The sequence below is a fragment of the Ornithorhynchus anatinus genome, chromosome 6 (assembly GCF_004115215.2).
Source record: "Ornithorhynchus anatinus isolate Pmale09 chromosome 6, mOrnAna1.pri.v4, whole genome shotgun sequence".
Classification (NCBI taxonomy): Eukaryota; Metazoa; Chordata; class Mammalia; order Monotremata; family Ornithorhynchidae; genus Ornithorhynchus; species Ornithorhynchus anatinus.
Genome location: NC_041733.1, coordinates 36,139,393 through 36,161,497, shown reverse-complemented (window position 1 = coordinate 36,161,497; position 22,105 = coordinate 36,139,393). Strand labels below are relative to the sequence as shown.

General features: G+C 42.3%; 1 protein-coding gene across 9 annotated transcripts in view; it reads right to left on the bottom strand.

The window, feature by feature from the left end:
* GRIA3 (glutamate ionotropic receptor AMPA type subunit 3) overlaps positions 1-22,105 on the bottom strand; it is a 261,251-nt gene that overhangs the window by 175,541 nt on the left and 63,605 nt on the right. For all 9 annotated transcript variants that reach the window (XR_003760542.2, XM_029067979.2, XM_029067976.2 and 6 more), the window contains one exon: positions 20,560-20,799. Coding sequence is in view for 8 of the 9 variants with exons in the window: in XM_029067979.2 (XP_028923812.1) it covers positions 20,560-20,799 (240 nt within the window). In the remaining variant the exon portion in view is untranslated. The remainder of the gene's footprint in view (positions 1-20,559; positions 20,800-22,105) is intronic.

The following is a 22,105-nucleotide window of genomic DNA, read 5'->3' as shown; positions in this document are numbered from 1 at the left end:
TGATAATGTTGTCTTGTTTTTGTTTTGTTGTGTTCTGCTATCTGTCTCCCCCAATTAGACTGTGAGCCCGTCGTTGGGCAGGGATTGTCTCTATCTGTTGCCGAATTGTACATCCCAAGTGCTTAGTACAGTGCATTGCACATTGTAAGCCCTGAGTAAATACTATTGAATGAATGAACTTTAGAGTTCTGTGCCATTTCTCTGCATTAAGGTTTAAACGGAAAATGTTCTCCTGCAAGTCTCTTCAGATTTCTTCTTAGAATTGTTAATCAATCAGTGATATTTATTGAGAAGGTACTGTCTGCAGAACACTGTGCCAAGGGCTGGCAATGCGTTAGTTGCGGTACCTCAAGTGTTGCTGCATTAGGTTGAGAATGCATGTCACTGCCTGAGGAAGTCCTTGAAATGACTCTAGAACTGAGGGAATAGCCATTCGGGGAGCTGGTACACATAGCTGTGAGTTTCCATCATTTCAGATTTATGAATGCGTTATGAACAAATGGGACTTTGTCCTGAAGGGAAGGACTCAGCCATCTTGTTGAAACTAGAAGAAATCAGTTTTGCTCAGTCTGGAGTTTCAAGAGCATAGATTCACAGGTTTGGCACTTAGAACATCGCTCGGCATATAGTAAGGGCTTAACAAATACCATCATTATTATTCTTATTATTATTATCAGTCCAGGTCCAGGAGCACTCCCCGAATTTAAAGACATCCTTGATAGTTTGAGGGTAAACTCCCTTGAATATGAGAACTACTGCTCATTTTGGAATTTCTTCAGTGCTTTCCTCTCTCCCTAGCCATTTTAATTTGATCTCATTTAGGTTCAGCTGGATTCAGCTGGATTTCATCCAGAGTCCTATTTCCTATAACAGTGGCACAGCTGGGCAGTCACAATCTCAGGATTGGTATAATTTAAAGGACAAAACCTGGGCATCATCTGGATGGTGGAAGCATCTGTGGGTTAGACTATTTCCTCTGAGGACTATTAAGTATGCCTTAGATGGAAAGGGTGTGATTTGGAAATTTCTGAGGTGCCTTAGTGGAATTTTTGAATGAAACTTATTAGTGAGTAGGAGGAAGAGAGTGAACAAGAGAAAACCCTAACTGTATCTTTCCCTTTAGGATATTTCCACATCTTATGGTCAAATCTTTTGGACTGGACAACCTCAAATGAATGAGCCCGTTGTTGGGCAGGGATTGTCTCTATCTGTTGCTGAATTGTACATTCCAAGCGCTTAGTACTGTGCTCTGCACATAGTAAGTGCTCAATAAATACGATTGAATGAATGAATGAATCTTGTGATGAACATAGATTAAAAAGTTATATTCCCAGCAGAGTTTTATACAGCTCATCCCTAATAAATACCAGAGTCCACCCCTGGTTGAGAAGGATTTTGGATGTCATTGAAATTCAATTCTGACTGAAGAAGCTGATGCCCATCCTCTTTTCCTCAGCAGGTAAAGATGGGCATTATGAGAAAGCCAATGAGATTAATGGGAAGGTATTTTTAGTTGGAGGAGATTTTTCACAGCTCTTTTGTTAAAAGACTTCCACACCATCACATAAGACCTGTGGGAAGGGTAACTTAAAGAAGGGCTTAGGGAAATTTTGCTCCTCCCTGGAGGATGAAAAGGAGAATCTTGTTTGATACGAAGAGAAACTCTTGTAGGGTGTGAGTACTTACTATTCTAGGAGTTTTGGAATATACAATGGAATTAAAAGACAAGTTTCTTACCCTTGAGAAGCTTTCAATTTACTGGGAGACTGGAGATGTAAATTGATCAATGTTTCATACTTAACAGTAAGAAAGTAACTTTGGAACCCGCATGGAAAAATTGAGCAATACTGGCTTACACAGAAGCACTGACATTCTCTTCCCTGGCCAGTTAGGGGTTATTTTGTTTGCTTTTTGATATTTGTTAAGCACTTACTATGTGTCAGGCACGTAATAAGCACTGGAATAGTTACATGCTAATCAGATTGGATACAATCCCCATTCCTCATGGGCTTCACAGTCTTAATTTCCATTTTACAAATGAGGAAATGGAGGCATAGAGAAGTGAAGTGACTTGGGTTCCCAAATGGACCCAGAGAGTGAAGTGTAGCTATGTGGGCAGGGGTGCAACACATTGTCAGGTGCAAGCAAAGGCCTTTTTTGCACAGCACCCATCTGTAGCCAAAGTGAATCCTGCCTCTTGTCAGCTGCATGACCTTGGGCAAGTCATTTAACTTCTCTGTGCCGCAGTACCTCATCTGTAAAATGGGGATGAAGACTGTGAGTCCCATGTGGGACTACCTGATTACCTTGTATCTACCCCAGCGCTTAGAAAAGTGCTTGGAACAGAGTAAGCTCTTAACAAATACCAACATTTTTATTATTAATATACCACCAATGCTATGCCCCAGGCTTGTGTAGGGCTTTCCCTTGGTAACCCCAGTGGCCTTCACCATCCATGTTAGCCTGCCATTCTACAGGATTTATTGTGGGGCTTTCCTTCTCCGGGAGTGCCATGGACACTTTGTTGGTCACATCCGGACACTTTGTTGGTCACATCCGTTCACCACAGATGGCCTAGCCCCTGCAGGCACAATTAGGGTGAGATAGTTCACCTGGGAAGGTGGAGGAATCAATTGTGATTGCCCCTTGAAAGAAAGCTGTTTTAAGAGTATTTTGAAGATGGGGAGTTAGCTTTAAGTGACATTTTGTTTTGTGTGGATGGAGAAACTAGGGCTGGGTGGATGGGGGCTAGGGTGGGAAGGCATTAAATAGAATCAAATAAATCTCAACACTCTAAAAGTGTGGAGCAGCGTCACCCAGTGGATAGAGCACAGGCCTGGTAGTAAGGAGAACCTGGGTACTAATCCCAGCTCTGCCACTTGTCTGCCGTGTGACTTTAGGCAAGTCGCTTCACTTCTCTGTGCCTCAGTTACCTCATCTGTGAAATGGGGATCAAGACTGTGAGCCCCACATGGGACAGGGACTCTGTCCATATCACTTTACCACTGTATCCACCCCAGCACTTAGTACAGAGCCTGGTACATAATAAACCCTTAACAATACCATAAAAAGTTATAGAATATTCTAGAATATTCTAGAAAGTCTCAATGATACCTGTAAAGATAGATGAAAGGAAGATAAGATTCTGTTTCTACTTCTTGAGACTCCTCGAGAGAGATGGAGAACCTCAGAACCTCAGTGAAACCTCTGGATAAGTTTTCATTTGCCCAGAATCAACAGTGAGCCAATATTTACACCATAATATATCAATGGCAGAAAGCACCTTAATGATTTGGGAATTTGTTATAAGCAACAACTCCTATTTGGACTCACATAACTTTGACTTCTAAACTGTTTTGTGGTAATCAATTTAATATGTAGTTGATACCTTATGATGAGGAATTTCTAGCACAATACTAGTGTTGCAGGAAGTCTAAATTTAGTCCTTTGACTAGCTTCTCCTCTGGCCTCAGAAGTATGCATCTCCTAGAACTTTCTTTCCAGTTCTACTTGTTTCTGAATTACTAACTATGCTTGGGCATAGATCTGCCACTGTGGACAGTTGACTACACAAAAATCTAACCTCATCTCTGCGTTTTTGGAGTAGATCCCACCCACAGTTGTGTCAACCCAGTGGTCCACTGCACTTGCACAATGCCTAACTCTAGAATGGTTCAACTTGCTAATTAGACTTGTCACCATTCTGTACCTCATTTACTGTTTTCTGCCATGGAATGCCTTATATTGTTATTCCTGGGTGTACTACTTGGTGTTTCATCACATTATGACAGCTCTTTGGTCTTGCCATAGTATATAGTATTTCCCATTGCTTATTTGTTTTTCCAAATAACCTCAGAGTCCCGTTTTCCCGAGAGATGGCTCTGTATTACACCAAGATACACTCTTTATCCATTCATCAAAAGAACAGGACGTGCTCCATTTTGTAGGAAAGAGAAATGAGAACCTAGGATGATGATCTATGTCTCCTAAGGGAAACACCCGTTTAATCTCTGTGTCACCAGGCTGGCTTTAAGGAAGGCTGGCTCTCCTCTGCAAGACCTCAAGGACACTTCATGTGAACACCCTGCTTGGGTGCAGTAGATGTGATGAGACAGGAGATAAAAGGAGTAGTGGTTAAGTAGGGATGACACAGGCCATATTTGCCCAGAATGACTGTCTGTTGAGACATGAAGAACCATACCGTCCCATGCTATTGAGAATTTTATCACATAAAGGTTTGTCCAAAAAAAGAAAAATAGGTTCTAAGTAGGCGGTTAGGGTCTGAAGAGGTGAGGCTGGAAGTGGTAAAAACCCAACGTAAAATAATGAAGGCCTTGTCGGTGTCTCTAAAACGAGAAAACTCGGAGTAAGATGGTCCACAGAGGTTTTGAATCAACCTAAGGAAATCATTGTCACCCTGCAAACTCATGCGAAAATCACAGGGAATCATTGTGTTTGCAAATGAAATGCTCTCATTTAAATGAATTCAATTTAAATATTTAACAGAAAGAATGGTGCCTATGAGTTTCAGTTGGCAGATGACATAATTATCTCCCCAAAGCCTAAGTCTCTTGTCAATCGATCAGTGGTATTTATTGAGCACTTACTATGTGCAGAGCACTGTCCTAAGCACTTAGGAGAATACACTGCCACAGAATTAGTGGATGTGTTCCCTTTCCATAGCAAGCTTGCTTACACCAGGTTGATTGTGTTTTTCTGACATCAAGGTGTCTTCTTTTCTTTCATCGCCAAGGGCAATATTAATTTCAAGTGTTAACTTTTACTTCCTTTCCCTGCCTGTTTTGTCCCTTTCTTTTCAGTCTTTCTAGGCCCACACATGAGTTTAGCAGTGACTGCTCCAAGAAAATGTATGATCTATTACTCTATCCTCCCCTGAAATCCACAGCCTTTCTTTTTCAATAAGAAAACCATCTCCTAGACTGGAAACTGCTATTTTCTGCGACAGGCCTTTCTAAAGTGAGTTGGAATCATTTGGTTTTGTCTGTCGCCATTGGAAAATGATAGAGGTTAATGAGTCAATGCACCCTTGAGGGGCTTCACTTTTTTTTTTGGTTTGTGTAATTCATGTTTTTCCTGGATACCATCCTCTCTTTTCAGCCCCTGCCTTCACTTGCCTGTGAATTGCAAAGAGGCAGAGAGGCAAAACTGAAATTGTAAGGAGAAATAACTTGCACAGATTGCTGAAGGCTGACAGTGGGCTAGCCTTAGAGAAAAAGAGGGCAGCGCTTAGTACAGTGCTGTGTACGCAGTATGCTATCAACAAATACGATGAGTCTCCTGAAGTGTGGGAAAGCCCCCAAAATGCTGCAGCGAACAGAGAGACCTTGCCTTGGGGGCTTGTCCCAGGACAGACAGGATCCAGAAAAACTGTGTTGATTGTCGCAATAAAATTTGAAGTTGGAGTGGCCAAAAGTAAGCGCTGACACTCACCCTTGATTCCGCTGTTGGCCAAGGACACACTACTGTCCAAGGCGTCCAGGTTTTGGCCAAAAATGAGCACTGTAAACATCATTAACAAGTGCCATGCCTTATCGCTAATTCTGCTTTGTCCATTCGTCATGTACTCTGAGAGCGTTGAATCTGAGTCCTTATGATTGTATCCACTTTGATCTCTGGGGAAGAGATGGTGATAAATGACTGCTTCCCCTTGCTTCCTTTTCCAAGGGAATTATGGTCTCCAGCCATCTTGAAAATCAAATAAATGTAAGAGGAAATAAATTCAAATTATGCTTTTTTAAATCCTAAACTAAGCAACTTAGTGAGACTGCCTATAAAGAGCTAAAAGCAGAAGTATGTGAGTTAAAACAGAGAAAATTAGGTATGTTTCCCATCCATTTTCAATATTTCCCCATTTTTAACATGGATCTCTAAATGCTATAACCTTAGGAGGGAACAGTGTGTCGTAGTGGAAGAGCCCTGGCCTGAGAGTCAGAGGACCTGGATTCTAATTCTGGCTCTACCACTTGTCTGCTTTGTGACCTTGGGCAGGTCACTTACCTTCTCTGTGGCTCAGACCCCTCATCTGCAAAATGAGAGTCCAATGCCTGTTCTCCCTCCTACTTAGACTTGAGTCCTGTGTGAGTCCTGATTATCTTGTGTCTATCCCAGTGTTCAGTATATTACTTAGTACCTAGGGCTTAACAAATACTACTGTTTGTTAGTGGTTAACAAATACCACTGCTATAAATAAAATTTATTTATTTGGGTGATGTTTTGATAGAATATCGAGGCATATAGCGGGCCAGCTCTATAGAATCATTCTTTAAGTCTTAATCAGGCATTTTGAGAGAAGCATTCATTCTTCTAGCTTCATTTGGTAATGCTGCTCAGTTCACTAAAAAACAGTTTCTTTTTGGATCTGAAAAGAATGAAATCAATTTCCAAATCCCTTTCCCTTCAACTTGTCAATCGGAGCATATCATGAAAGATCTCTGCTTTTTGCACAAAACCGAATCCTGTCTAAGGCTTTCAAGTTCTCCTTCAGCTCTTACTCATCTTCTTCCCTTCTCTTTTTCCCTTACTCTTTTTCGTTATACCTAGACAAACCCTACTTCAATGAAGGATACCACCTACCTATCTTTTGGTCTCAACTCTCCCCAAAACTCCCTTCTTTCGCTCTGCCTGGAACCCCCCAAAACATTTCTGTATCCTCTCCCTCTCGACTGAAAGCTTGTTGGGGCAGGGAATGTTTCTACCAACAGTGTTATGTTGTACTCTCCAAAGCACTTAGAACAGTGCTCTTCACACAGTAAGTGTTCGATAATTTTAAGCCTCCTAAAAAAATTAGCTCTTTCTGGGGTTATTCCATAGTTAATGCGCCTGCTTTCTGAGTCATTACATCAGCCCCCTCAACTTAAAGCTACTTAAAGCTACTCTATTGATCTCTATATTATGTATATTTATCTCTTTATGACTATGGTCTCCCATGAAATTGGAGATAATTGGGAGGAGGCATAGTGGAGCCTTTTCACTTCTTTTGTGTTCCTCTATAGCCTAGCTAGTTCAGTGTTTTGCACTGAGAAGGCGATCAATAAATACTGTTGATATTGATCCTTAAAAACAAAAATCAACTTGGAAATTGTGGGGATGATGATATTTCCCATCGACATATTCCAAGGTGGGTAATTATGGGTAAGGAAGTGATTAAAGGTGGAACCCACATAGATTCTTTATTTTAAATAACTAAATCTGCTCTAGAGTTGAACTTTGTGTAGTAGCTTATGGACTGATCCGGTCTCTTCAGTGTTATTGAGTTGGAGAGGTGAGAATTGGGTAATGATAGTAATAATAATGATGACATTTGTTTAGCACTTACTATGGGCTAGGCACTGTACCAAGTGCTGGAGTGCGTACAGGCGTATCTGGTTAGATACAGTCCCTGTCCCTCATGGGGCTCACAGTCTCAATCTCTATTTACAGGTCAGGTAACTGAGGCGCAGAGAAGTAAAGTGACTTGGCTAAGGTCATATAGCAGCCAAGTGGCAGAGCTGTGATTAGAACCCGTGACCACTTTACTCCCAGGCCCATGCTCTATCCACTATGCCATGCCTCATCCGTCCTCCTCCTGGAAATCAAGGGTGGGCAGAACTGGGGGCAAGAAAAGCGAAGTGAATTATGGTGAGTCTAGGACGCTTTAGTGAAAAAAGGCAGTGGAGAGATTCAGTTTAGGGGAGCAGTGCAGAAAGATTGATGAGAGAAAGGTGGCCTCTGTAGCTTTCTGGGGCTGAGCATCATGCTGGGACTTTAAAAAAAAATTAATGATATTTGTGAAGCGCATACTATGTGGCAAGCACTGTACTAAGCGCTGGGGTAAATGCAAGCTAATCAGGTTGGGCACAGTCCCAGATCCACATGGGGCTCACGTCTCCATCTCCGTTTTGCAGGTGAGGTAACTGAGGCCCAGAGAAATGAAGCGACTCGCCCAGTGTTACACAGCAGGCAAATGGAGCCGGAATTAGATCCCAGGTCCTTCTGACTCCCAGGCCCATGTTCTAACCACAAGACCATGTTGCTTCTTGGGCTTGAGGAAAATCGCCCTGGCTGAGGCAACAGTTATGACTTGTAGTGGCGATTGCCGTTGGAGGTGGACGAAAGAACTCTGGGGAAATCAGTCTGCCAGTCACCGTACTAAGCACTTGGGAAAGTAGAAGATAATAGAGTTGGTAGACTCGACCCCTGCCCACGAAGAGCTTAGAGTCTACAAGCGGAGACGGACATTACAGAGAAGCAGCGTGGCTCAGTGGAAGGAGCCCGGGCTTGGGAGTCAGAGTCAGAGGTCAGGGGTTCTAATCCCGGCTCCGCCGCTTGCCGGCTGTGAGACTTTGGGCTAGTCACTTAACTTCTCTGTGCCTCGGTTACCTTGTCTGTAAAATGGGAATTAAAACTGTGAGCCCCACGTGGGACAGCCTGATGACCTTGATCCCCCCAGCGCTTAGAACAGTGCTTTGCACATAATAAGCACTTAACAAATACCACCATTACTATTATTATTACAATAAAAGAGCAGGGGAAGTAGTGGAGTATGAGACTCTTTACCTAAGTGCCGGGGGGCCCCTAAATGCTGTGAAGAGTCCAACAAGAGGTGAAGTAGCTGCAGGAATAGTCGACGACGAGCAGATAAGGGCAGGAACCAGCAGCAGCTAGCAGCTTCTGTAGCTGCGTACGGGGTAGTTTGGAAGGGGGTTGGAGCTACATTGGAAGCAAAGAGTTTAGCCCCAGCTTTCAGATGTGGTTGGTTAAGATGATGACTGTGGTTTAGACACTGGCGGGAGGTACTCGCCTTACCCTCTCTAAAGGCAACTGATCCAGTGAGCGTTTGTATGTCTGAATCTGGCTGGGTGGGTACGTGGGACTGACCGTGGTGCGTCCGGGCATGGAGGAGCCCCTCCGACCCACTTTCTGTCATCACAGGTAATGCCGGGCTACTGTATCATAGGCGATCAATTGAGTCATTAATCGATCATTCAATCAGTGGTATTTATTGAGTCCTTACTGTGTGTGGTGCCGTGTTCCGAGTGCCTGGGACAGTACGGTATAACACAGTCAGTAGACATGATCCTGTCCCCAAGGAGTTTACAACCTTAAACTCCAAAAGGAGGAAGGAAATTCTTATTTTCTCTCCTAGACTTTGGGTTGTAGCCACTCACTTTATGGCTATTTTGAACTTGGAAATTGGCCAGCCATAGCAGTGACTTTTAATTTCCTGGCCAATTTTTAGCCCGTTATCAGTTCCCTTTGATGGAAGATTACTAGGCTGACTGATAGGGCTATACTTTTCTACTTTGTGTACATTAGTTGATGTGGCTTCATAAGCAGGCTATGTTCTTTTCATTAATCATCGGAAGGGGCTCGCTTTTGAGCCTTTCAGTCTGACAGTTCTGCTGGCGTATTGGTGTCCCCTTTCATCCTTGTCACTTTGCCTACGTGGGCAATTCGAAACGATTTGTTTTGTTTACCTTCTTGCAAGAGCAAGGAGATTAATATTGTTTTTTGTCTTTCTTTTCTCTGGGGGAATTTAAGTATTTCTGTAAATACCAGTTGACTGAGCTGAATAATTCAATTTCTTCTATCCAGGACTTGAGCTATAAAGCAACAGAGGTTGTGAGATAGAAAACCCCTAGACCAGAGCCAGCATGATTCTAGTGTAAGTTTGACTTTGGAGCACCAGCCTGAAATGGGCTATAACAATCTGAGGTTCTTACAACATTTTAGTAGCTCTACACGGTCTAGGATTGTTGGGCTATGTAATGAAATGAGTGGAAGCAGCATGGCCTAGTGGAAAGAGCATGGGCCTGGGAGTCAGAGCCTCTGCCACTTGTCTGCTGTGTGACCTTGGGCAAGTTGCTTCACTTTTCTTTGCCTCAGTTACCTCCTCTGTAAAATGGGGGTTAAGAGTTTGAGCCCTATGTGGGGACACAGATTGAGTCTAAACTGATTATCTTGTATCTACTCCAGTGCTGAGTATAGTGCCTAGCACTTAGTAAGCACCTAACAAATGCAACACTTACTATAAAGGAAAATACCTGGTAATTTTTTACTGAGACATAGTATAGTTTACTGTAAATACCTGGAGGGGTGAAAACCACTCAAGTGAACAAATACGCAGTCCAACTCTAGAGCAGATTTAGTTTTTGAAAATAAAGACTCTATTTCATTTCCACCTTCAATCACTCCCTTCCCATAGTTATCCACCTCTGAAAAAGTCGATAAGAAATCACATCATCCCCACAGTTTCTAAGTTGGTGTTTGTTTTTAATATTTATTGAAAAATCAGACTTGGCTGAGAGCATTTGCAGGCGGTAGGTCGATTTGCTTGCCTTGCCCATCTGTTCCCTGGCCCCAGAGTCACCAGGGCAGTTTGGCTGTTATGGCTGTGCTCTTTAAAGCGCAGTCTCCGAAAGAACAGTCACATGAACTGTCTTATATTAGGAGTCTCATTTATTTCATCTCAGCCTGGAAAACATTAGCAAAGCCACTTCCAATCCTTTTAGCCTGATGTCTTTGGAGGGTGCTGATCCTCAGGAACTACGTACTTCTGATCATGCCCTAGGTTTCAGCCGTGATGTCGTGCCGGGCCTGGGATTGAAGAACTTTACGGACAGCGTTAGCTGGTTCCTTAACCAGGTCAATAGCAGCTGCCTTTCCCAAACTTTTCTACGGGAGCAGGTCTAGGTAGTGCTACTGTGCCATCTTATCTCTGCCCCATATCATGTCTCTTCTTTGCCATGCCTGGCGGTGTTGCCACTTGTGGCGTGCCGGAGTCTGGCTTGGCTACTGTAGGGTCTGAAGGCTGCTATTCTTTGTGGCTGCATCACAAGAAGCAAAGTTCTAGGCTCATCCTGGGAGGAGGAAATGGTGCCTTTCCATCAGGGTGGCAGGACCAGAGGCTGCTGGGATAAGCCCTCGGCTTGGCTTCCCAGTTAGCACTCAAATTGGCATCTGTAATTAATTATTAGGAGCAGCCAGAAGAATTGATGTTTTCATCTCTTGCCATGTTTTCCCCATGTGCCGTCATGGTCAGTGCAGAATGAACTGATGATACCAAATAACTCCTTGGATTACTTATGTGGAAGGGCTTTGTGTAGGTGCTCCTCCCCCTCTCCCTTCCCATCCCCTCAGCACTGTACTCGTCCGCTCAACTGTATTTATTTTCATTACCCTATTTATTTTGTTAATGAAATGTACATCGCCTTGATTCTATTTAGTTGCCATTGTCTTTATGAGATGTTCTTCCCCTTGACTATTTATTCCCATTGTTCTCGTCTGTCCGTCTCCCCCGATTAGACTGTAAGCCCGTCAGACGGCAGGGACTGTCTGTCTATCTGTTGCCGACTTGTTCATTCCAAGCGCTTAGTACAGTGCTGTGCACATAGTAAGCACTCAATAAATACTATTGAATGAATGAATGAATAGGTTCTGCTCTAACCATATACAAGGGTGGCCATTGGCTATGACACCTTGGGCAAGTCACTTGCATCTTTGCCTTGCCTCTCCTTGGGAAATGAGTGGGATTCTGTCATCATCATCATCATCGATGGTATTTATTGAGCACTTAACTGTGTGTAGAGCACTGCAGTGTACTAAATGATTGGGAGAGTACAGTACAGCTGAGTTGGTAGGCATGTTCCCTGCCTTCCCTGCTCCACAGGGGAACAGTGAAGATAAGAGGTATAAAGTGCTTTGAGGCGTAGAATAGGTTTTGACATGAAAATGATTAAAGCACCAACCCTCCCCTGCACGTCCCCCCCAGTCTTTAAATCACCATCGGAAAGAAGAAGTTTGTGAAAAATAAGTTTGCACCAGTGAACATTTAATGCTGGCATTCTACCTCTGGATTTGAGAAAGGAAAAACTATATCCCATCTACCACCCTCCCCCACCTCTGAACACTGTATATGTGAAAAATCAGATTGTACTGATACATTTTCCTTTACATTTTTCATCTTGGGAAAAGTCCACATACATGTAGGTGAGGAAGCTGCAAGCAATTTTATCTTCCCTTTCAAATGTATTGAATATTCAAAGGAAAGAAAGGTAGAAGTACTGCATTTGCAAATTAATATGCTGCTGCTTAATTACCTCTCTGAGAAGAGTATACATTTTTGATGAATTTATGAAAATCCCTTATATAAATCCTCAGTTATAAATACTCATTCTAGTGAGGAGAAGGAGCTCCTTTGTTAAGGAAGTGGAGTTTGTGAAGTGCCCTGTAAAAGTTAAGAATGGCTTTAGTCTCTAACCCTGCCACAATGTCCTCCTGACATGATCTTAATTAGCCTGTGTTCTGCTACTGAGAGTCCTACGGAGGCATTTAGCACCATCTAATTAATCAGCTATTTTGTCTAGCCGGCAAAGCTGGACTGCAGCCATCCCTGTCAATTTATTGATTTGATTTCATCCAGACAGCAATGACGAGAGTCGATCCTTTTTTTTCCTCCCCTCACAATGTGAAACATTTTCTGCGGGAAGGTGAGGGATAAGAAGCACTATCATAGACCCCCTTGAAACCAACTTTTCTTCTTGTATTTTGCTAGTGAATCAAGTCTCTCTGTGGTATAAAGCAATTTGTTGGGCTGGGAGGGAGAGGGCAGTGTTGTTTTTTTTTTAATTTGCTTTTGTACCTTCACTCTTGAATGAGTTGGAGAAGCAGAATTTAACCACCAGTTAACCAAAGAGAAGCAGCATAGCCTAGTGGGAAGGACATGGGCCTGGAAGTCAGGGGACCTGCATTCTAATTCCAGCTTTACCACATGCTTGCTGTGTGACCTTGGCTATTTCACTTATCTTCTTGGTCCTCAGTTACTGTGAGCCCCATGTGGGACAGGGTCAGAGTCCAACCTGATCATCCTGTGCCTACCGTAGCACTTAATACAGTACTTAACAAATACCACTGGGGGAAAAAAAGAGTTTTCCACCTTTGTTTACTGCTAGTCTTCAAGAGCTCTGTAATTGTTTCCCATTTTGTGAATAGAACACTATTGTTTTTGCATTCTGTTTGTTTCTGGCCCTCAGGCTCTGATATTTGAGATTGGGTGTGAGCATCACTTCTTTGGGGAATATTGATTTGGTTTGAATGCACACACATTAGGTCATCCCAGACAGTTGTGGATACGTCATTTGTTATCATTACCTAATATTTGCTACTTCTAGCCAATTAATCAGTGGTATTTGAGTGTCTAGAGAGTGCTAAGCACCATTCTGAGTTTTTGGTAGAGTACAATACAAGACAAACATTTTCTAACCTTTATTTGTGGTTTCCAAGCTAGGAGGATGAGAGTGAATATGTGTGTGTGTGGTGGGGGGGTGAGGGGTGGTTCCCACCTCTTAAAGGATACTTCTACATCTTCCAAAGAGGCTAGTGAGGATGTGGTGACTTAGTTTCAGAAACAGGAAGTGCAGGGAAACAGAGGCAGGGCCAAAGTAGGAGAATTACTTTCTATTCTGAAAAGGACCGGAACAAATGAACACTACTGTCAGGAACGGGGACCATTTGGGGAGCGTAGGAAGATAGGTCTCGGGTAAATATAGGAAATTCCTCTCATTTTTCTTACCACTCTGCAGACTTGAAAATCTGAATTTGCCGAGGGACAAGAGCAGTTGGTGGAGGAAGGAGACGAGGATTTAAAAAGCAGTGTCTCTTTTTTTATTTATTACCCTCTCCTCCCTTCCACCATCTTATTCTTAGATTATGAGTCCGTGGGGGACCAGAGTCTGTGTCTAATTTTCACCTGCATATTTTTTCCCCCTCCGAGCCTAATACAGTACTGCATACAGCAAAAGTTCAATAGTATCACTACTATCATAAATGGGGCCAGAAGGATAAAGATAATGTAGAAGATGGTGCTTTTGCAGCTGGGAGGGATAGCTACCTGGAACTGCCTTGGGCCCAGAAGCACAGTCACCACCTGGGAGCTCTAAGGGGGGTAATGGGTGGTGGGAAGGGGGAACCCCCAGCATTTCTGTTGTGGGATGCCAAGAAGATCACAGCAACAACCAGCACGCCCACTGGGCTTACAGTAGTCTTGGTGGAAGAGCTGAGGATTTTATTTCAGTCTATCACTGGCGATGGAGAGGTTCATGTAGCCAGATCAGTCCAAACTCTTGTCCTCTCAAAGACTTTGGGGTGGCAGTGGAGTGGAGAAACTTCCATGGATTGTTCCACTGAAGCTCTGCCATGATGGTCGGACCCCCTCCTAATCCAGGCGCATCATTTCAGATAACCATTCAATGGGCTTGCCTCATTCATATAGTAGATTTCAAGGCTACTAACATAAAACGGTTAATACAGTAAATGAATGGCATCTGGTGAAAAAAATTCTAAGTTTGGAAAGCATCTCTGTAGAAAAACTGGCTTTCACCTCCTGAGCCTCAAATATTACAGTAAACAACATAAAATCTCAGCAGTGATTTTAATTCTGCACGACAGCTGGAAAATATGACAGTATTTATTAATAGCGGAGGCATCTGATCTGCAGTATCGGAGAGGTACTGCAAAATAAGTTTGTCGCTAAAAGAATGATTTCCTCGGTAACTAATATTCAGCTTTTGAAAGAGTGGTTTAATGTCTTGTGATTTTTGCACCAGTGGTCCAATTCCAGGAACAAGCTGGTAAGCTAATAACCTTTATAGAAAGGAAACGTTTGAATGGTAATTTGTTTCAAGAACAGACAACAAATTGCTCTGCATTTTTCATTTATGCCCTAAAGCAGTCAAGAATGTGTGGTGTGAATTATTGAAAAATAGGACAACTTCAGTATTTTCATTTTCAATGAAATTCTCATTGAAGACACATGTATGATTTTTTTTTTCACAATCCAGCCCAAATAGTCACTTACTCATTACTCTTGAATTTGAAAATCCCTTTCATTTGATTAGGTAGATTGCCCCCAAATATTTCAGCCATGGTTATTGGTCGTCCACCAGAGAAATTTAGGTACATGACATCAATGTCATCTTCATCAGCCACTGCATTTATTGAGGTCCTGATATTTGACAAACACTATGCTAGGTGCTTGAGAATGTACAGTAGAAGTAGACTGGCCTCTTGCCTCAACTTTGCAATCTATTGAAGAAAGCAACTGTACAAGATCATCAAGTACATAATGGGTAGAAGAGTAAGAGGGTTGATGAAAGTGATAAACCTGCAAATAAAGGATTAGGTACCCTGCCATTCCTCTCACCTGTAATTTATTTTAAAGGCTACCTCCCTCACTGGACTATAAACTTGAGGGAAGAAATCATGTCTCTCCATATTTAGAATTTTTTTTATTGTATTGTACTCTCTCAATTACATAGTATAGTACTCGGCACCCAGTAAGCACTCAATAAATACCATTAATTGATTGGGATAAATAGTTAATGCACAGATCTGTCCATGAGTGCTTTGATGACTGATGCAGTACATGACTAGGAAGGGCGGGGAATGCCTCTTAGAAGAGGTGGCTTTTATGAGGGCTTTTAAGGAAGATAGGGTTGCAATTTGGTGCTGTTGAGAAGGGGTGTTGTTCAGTGTTGAAGTAAAGGTGAGTCCAAAAGCAAAATATGATTAAGAGATTATTTTGTGGGGAGCTAAGAAGGCAAGTTGGGGTGCAAACAGGGGTAGCCATTCCAGTTATTTTTAACTTATTCAAATGTAGAAAGTAATTTGAGCTCCTCTCCATGCTAAAATCACACTCCAATGCCCCCAGAGCAGCACTTTGCCTAGAGAGCAAACAGACAAGATGGGACTTGGATAGTAAATACAAGTGGTAGGGTTGAAATTCAGTAATGAATTTGGATGCAGGCAAAAGCAAATGTCTCCAGAGAAACAAAGTTTTGTCCAGGGGAAACATGAATTTGGGCTCCTCTCTTTTCCCTTGGCTCCCATCCTGTTCCCAGTCTCTCTCCTGCACTCTATTTTGAGTTGCCATGAAAGAAGTCCCAAAATTACGATTGGATCAGCGTCCCCTGGGGAACACAATTTAAGCATCAAGAAACAAGAGAATTCTGAAATTATAAATATGTTTGGGCAAATCGTCGTAGATTATAAACTACCCTAGGGCAGGGGACTGTGTCCTTTCACCTTTTTTAATATGTGCCCAAATGCTTAGTTCAGTGCCCTGAATACTGTAGACAATCCTGGTGATAGTGATACAGGGTCAATTTAGAAGCTGTAACAACCATGACATAATCTTGGGAGACATAGGAATAATCTATTGGAAGATTGTTAATTCAGTGGAGACATTCTGAATCCTAGATGAGAGTGGCTCACTGAGGAGAAGACCACAGGAATGTATTGAAAGTTAGCAAGAAGGCCAGGACTGGGATCCTCACAATATTCTCATTTAGGGTCTGAGTTGCATTCTGAGTTATTTTCTCCTATTTCTAAATGTGGTACTCACTAAATTTCACAAGAGGTCATTGGATGCTGGATTTAAGAGTTTGGCCCAACTGCTAGGCCAAAGGACGGGCCCTAATTCGTGGCCCAGCACCTAGGAAATAGACACTACCTAAGTGATCAATCAGTCTATCCGTTGTATTTATTAAGCGACTGCTGCTGTTGAGACTGGCTTCATCTCCTGGGTATATGGATCCAACAGAGGAGAACGGTTCTGTGGGTCAGAGGAGTATTTAGAGTCTGGAGACATTTGGCTCCAGAGGCCGTCATGTCCACAGTTGAAGACCAGCTGATGATGGGTAGTCATGTGTCCTGTTCTTTGGGATGGTGGAAAATTATGTGGCCACCCGCCTCTTCACCTCTTCCGGATCCTCTTCGTCTTATTGACAAATTCCCACCTTGCCTATGCCATAGAGTCATCCCTACCTTATTACAGTGAGTCCCTGTTCCCCTTTCTTCATCTGTGATCTTTTCATCTAGTCTTTGAATGTCCGACTTTACTCCCCTCTGCGTTTCCTTCCCTCTGGGATGGCCTTTGGGTACTTGTGGGCTTTTCCTCTCAAAATGACTGACATTCCATGGTGTTTTGATTATTTTCCTTCTATGAAAGTATTTAAGCCCAGTGAGGACCATACTGATTTGGTAGGATCAGGCTCATTATTTTTACTGCGCTTATGTCCAGTGGAGAGACAGTAGGTTCTCCAGAACCACTTTCCTCTGAAGAAACACAGTTGGCTTCAGGCCCAACCTGCCACTTGGGTTAAGACCCAGGCTCCAGACGGACTTGCCTTCCCTGGTTTAACTTAGAGATAGTCAGTTGCTTTGCTAACTCTAAAGCGTCTGGGTTTCTGATGGCTCCAAGTCATGTGACCTCCAAATCTTGGTTTTAAATATTCATTGGAATTGTTTTTCATAAATCTACAACAAATCCAAGACTTGAATAATTTAAACTCCTCTTTCCCATTAAATTTGTCTTCTAGAGAAGATATGGTTTCCATAGGCAATACCTTACTCCCTGTGTGAAATTTTACAGGGCCCTTAACTGAGTGTTTTCTAGTTGTTAGGTGGTGCCAGGTCTGTTTACTGTTATACTGTACTCGTCAAGCATATAATACAGTGCACTGCACACCGTAAACGCTCAATATACCCGACTGAATGAATGAATGATATATGAAAGTACTGGTGAAACCAATTCCTGAAGATATAATCAAAAGCATCCCTTAAGAAGAAGCAGCTTGGCTTAGTGGAAAGAGCACAGGCTTGGGAGTCAGAGGTCATGGGTTCTAATTGCGACTCCACCACTTGTCAGCTGTGTGACTTTGGTCAAGTCACTTAACTTCTCTATTCTTCAGTTACCTCATCTATAAAATGGGTATTAAAACTGAGCGCCCCATGTGGGACAACCTGTTTACCTTGTATCTCCCCCAGCGCTTAGAACAGTGCTTGGCACATAGTAAGCACTTAACAAATACTATCATTATTAGGAAGAACATGCCATAACTGACTCAAACCAGAATAGGCAAATTTCACATATTTCGTGAAAAACATTTGCTGAGAATTGGGCATCAGATATGGGTATCGGTCGCATTACTAGACTCTCAGAATCGCTTACTCTGGTGCTGTGCCCACAGTAAGCACTCGATAAAAACCATTCATTGATTACATGACTTCAAACTTTTGATGCCCCCATTCACTTTTCAATTTCCCAATCATTCATTCACTGACTCGCCGTTCATCATCAAGTAGTTTGGCCCACCAAATTAAAGTTTGATAAATAAGGATCTCTTTCCAGATTAATCAGCTAATAATGGAGAACTTAGACCCGAAGCATATACAGTTGTCAGAATGGACATTCTAGTGCTTTTTAAAAGTTTAATTATCCATTAATGAGAACACTGTACCCAGCAAAAATTCATGCCATCATTGTGTTTAATAAAAGTGTCAGATACAGACTGATAGACAAATCCAAGGGTTGCAGTTTGTTATTCCAAACACAGTAAATTGTTGAAAAGATTCACTGACATGGGCAGACGGATGAGACTCAGAAAGCATCCCTACGAACATCACATCTCTTCCAAGAAGGCTTCCCTGATTAATCTCTCATTTCCCTACCCTTTTTGCCTCCTGCGCTGCCTATGCAGTTGAGTCTCTACCCCTTGAGCACTTTGACACTAACCCCATCCCCACAGGACTTAGGCAGATATCCTTATACCCTGCTGCTTCCCATCTCTGTCATTGATTTTAATAACCGTCTCCCTCACTAGAATGTAAGCTCCTTGAGTGCAGGGATCAGGTCTATCTTCTCTATTGTAGTGTACTCTGCCAAGTGTTTAGAACAGTGACTGACCCACATCAGGGGCTCAATAAATACCATTGACTGTTTTCAAATTTCAGCTGCTCTCACTCTCCTGCTTGCCCTCCATTGGAGGGGCTAATGAGAAGTGAAAGAGGCATCAAGATAAGAGGACGATAGTATGGCGCAAAGAGGATATTCCTAAATTGGCCAATCCATTCCTGGATTATTCAGGCTTGATCATAGTGGTAGGATTTTTAAAGAAGACTTTTCTTAAAAATTCTGGAATTCAGAGACTAGGATTGCACCTTGTTTGTGTACATGACAGTAGAATATACTTCCAATAGTGGTTATACACTGATTCATGTATTCTTATTGAACAAGTGGATTGAGAATAAAATCATAGTTTCAAAGGGTGAAATTTGAGTGAATTTTTAAATTATTTTAGCTTCAGTAGCCTAGATGGTGATAGTAGCAAAATATAAAGTCTTTTGGATATAAGTTTAACCTGATTGTCCTAGCAAAATGAATAGGGTTTCTGAGAGACAATTTCAGATGAACTTGGATGTGTGTTTAAACTAAGCATTATGGTTAGACTCAATTTAAAATGTCATATGTTCTTCCCTGCATCAAGACCAAACATACTGGCCCCAGTAGTGATTGACAACTATTTTTCCCATGGCAAAATTAATGAGAATGTGTGTCCTAAATATTTTATCCATGGAAGGTGCTCTCGGGTTTTCCTTTGATTTGCAGAGTTTGTTGTATCTACCAGTTCTGTTATATTGTACTCTCCCAAGGGCTTGATACCATGTTCTGCACACAGTAAGCACTCAATAAGTACGATGTTCCTCTGAACGATGTTCCTCTGACACATGACTCTGTCAGGACTGACTGTTACATTTGCCATAGACTTATATGTAATTTGTTAATTCTAAAACCAGCCCTGGCATGTTGACCACGCCTTAGAGGAAAGTACGGTAAATCCTTGCTTCCTTTTTCCTCTCCCCTCTTCCTGGGGACTTCCCTGTCCTCCTGTACCCCAAACTTGGCCTACAGGGAGGGAATCGACTTCCCAGTTCTGATTGGATGCAACAACAGACAGAGCTTACAGATCCCAGGCAACATCATCAATTAGAGGGTGACGTTTCTCTGTATTTTTCCTACTTGGAAACTATGGTAACCCCCCTATTGATACTCCTTACTTCATTCCATTCAGTTTCCATCATGAACTCTATCTTCCTACATGTTTCTTATCACCTTAATAGACGCATTCTAAGAATCACAGTTCATATCTATCAATCGTGTTTCTTGAGAGCTTATTGTGTTCATAGGACTGTATTAAGTGCCTGGGAGAGTACAGTACAAGAGAGTTGGTAGACTCATTCCCTGCCCACCATAAGCTCACAGTTTAGAGGGCGAGACAGACATGAAGATGAACAAATAAATTACAGATATATATATATATATATATATATATATATATATCTGTAATTTATTTGTTAAGTTCTGGGGGGCTGAGGGAAGGGTGAATAAAAGGAACAAATCAGAAGGGAGTGGGAAAAGAGGAAATGAGGGCTTAGGGAAAGCCTCAATAGGGCTTTGAAGGTGGGGAGAGTAAATGGGGGTCAAATTAGTTTTTCCTCCCAGTATCTCCTAAGTGAAGAAACCAAAGAGAAATAAACTGTGCAATACAAGGCCGACCGACGAGCATAATGATGACTAATTTCCAGTCGTTTCCCAGAGATGGTCTCTGTTGTCCCTATGCCTAACTTTCTCCGCTGTTTTCACTTTGTAACGGATATTCAGTCAGGGTGAAAGACATTTTCTTGAAATATAAGAGCTGGATTTAAGTAAATGGTTCTCCTTACCTCTTTCGGTGTCATAGAGGTACACAAACTTTTCCCATTTGTAGTGTGTCAGAAGGCTCAAGATGGCTCCTTTTAATGCCGGCCGCATCTGTATGACAAACTGCACGTCGGCATCCGTTGGGAAGCTCGGTGTGACGAATGAGGTATGCAGTGCTCCACAGAACGATGTCAGGGTGTTCATTGACATCTGGTCATAGAATCCAAAGATGGCATACACTCCTCTGGAAAACTGTGAACAAACTGAAACAAAAAGAGAAGCATGTTGGTATGTCCCATCTCTCATAGATCTGAAATAGATACCAAATTCCGGCAGGCTGCAGAAAATGGCTTCAAACCATTCGCTAGGGCTCTGAAAAATCACTTGAAAGTTCAGCTGCCCAGTTGGCAATGGGAACAGAAAAGGGGAGAAATCATTTTCTCCAGGTTGTTCAAGAGTTGCCTCTTGTTTCTTCCTGAATCCTTTATCGTTTCATATTATATTTAGAAAAGAAAGTCTTGAGGAAATGGCTGGATGTCTCTATTGTGTGTGTTTAGGGTAGCCCAAGATTCATTTCTCCCCTCCCCACTGCTTTTTTTTTTTTAATTCAATTCCTAATATCCCTGAGGAGTGTAAGCAAGCGTTTAAATTAATGCAAGCCAGCATAAGCCAGTTTAGACAGCTTGGATGTCATTCATTTGTTCTGTGAGTGTAATGCATAAAAGCAGGTATTCCATTGTTGATTTTGTGTTATATGGTCTTGATTCATCTTGTTCTTCCTAGTGATACTCTTTGAGCTCCTCCTGTTGGCTGAAGCCCACTTTTCTCTAGCAGCTCAATCCATAGTTTAATAGAGGTTGATTTTCCCCGGCATCCTTTCTTGAGCAGATTAGTAAGATTTTCATGCTTTGGGAAAATGTTTACCCCTTGTACTGTGGATAGCAAGTGCGAAGAAACCTGCTTTCTAGATCTGCACTGGATCAACATGATTAGTGATGTTTGCTCTCACAACTAGCCTGCATACCTGCGGTAATAGAAGCTTAACTGATGAAGTGCCAATGGGGAGTGACCTGTTTATACTGACGGCTCTGCAGGCAGAGTTTAATTTGCAACAGGGACAGGATCATAGGCTTGTTCAGTTCCTCATCCATCAAACAAACGGTTCTGTTCTTTGTGCCTGAGCAGTGGGGAAAGATAGATGTAGATGGCAGCTACTTTGAGCCTGCTTATTTGATTAACAGGTTTCACGGTAGTGATGTTGAATAGCTTGAAAAAAATAAGTTAAGCTCCCTGACGGGAAGATCTAAGATCTGAAAAGCATTACAGGACTAGATGGCCCCTTATAGTCTACAGATAATTAATTAATTATGGTATTTGTTAAGCGCTTAGCATGTGCCAAGCATAGTTCTAAGCACTGGGCTAATCAGGTTGTCCCACGTGGGGTTCACAGTCTTAATTCCCATTTTACAGGTGAGGTAACTGAGTCACAGAGAAGCTAAGTGGCTTGCCCAAGATCACACATCAGACAAGTGGCAGAGTCGGGCTTAGAACCCACGTCCTCTGACTCCC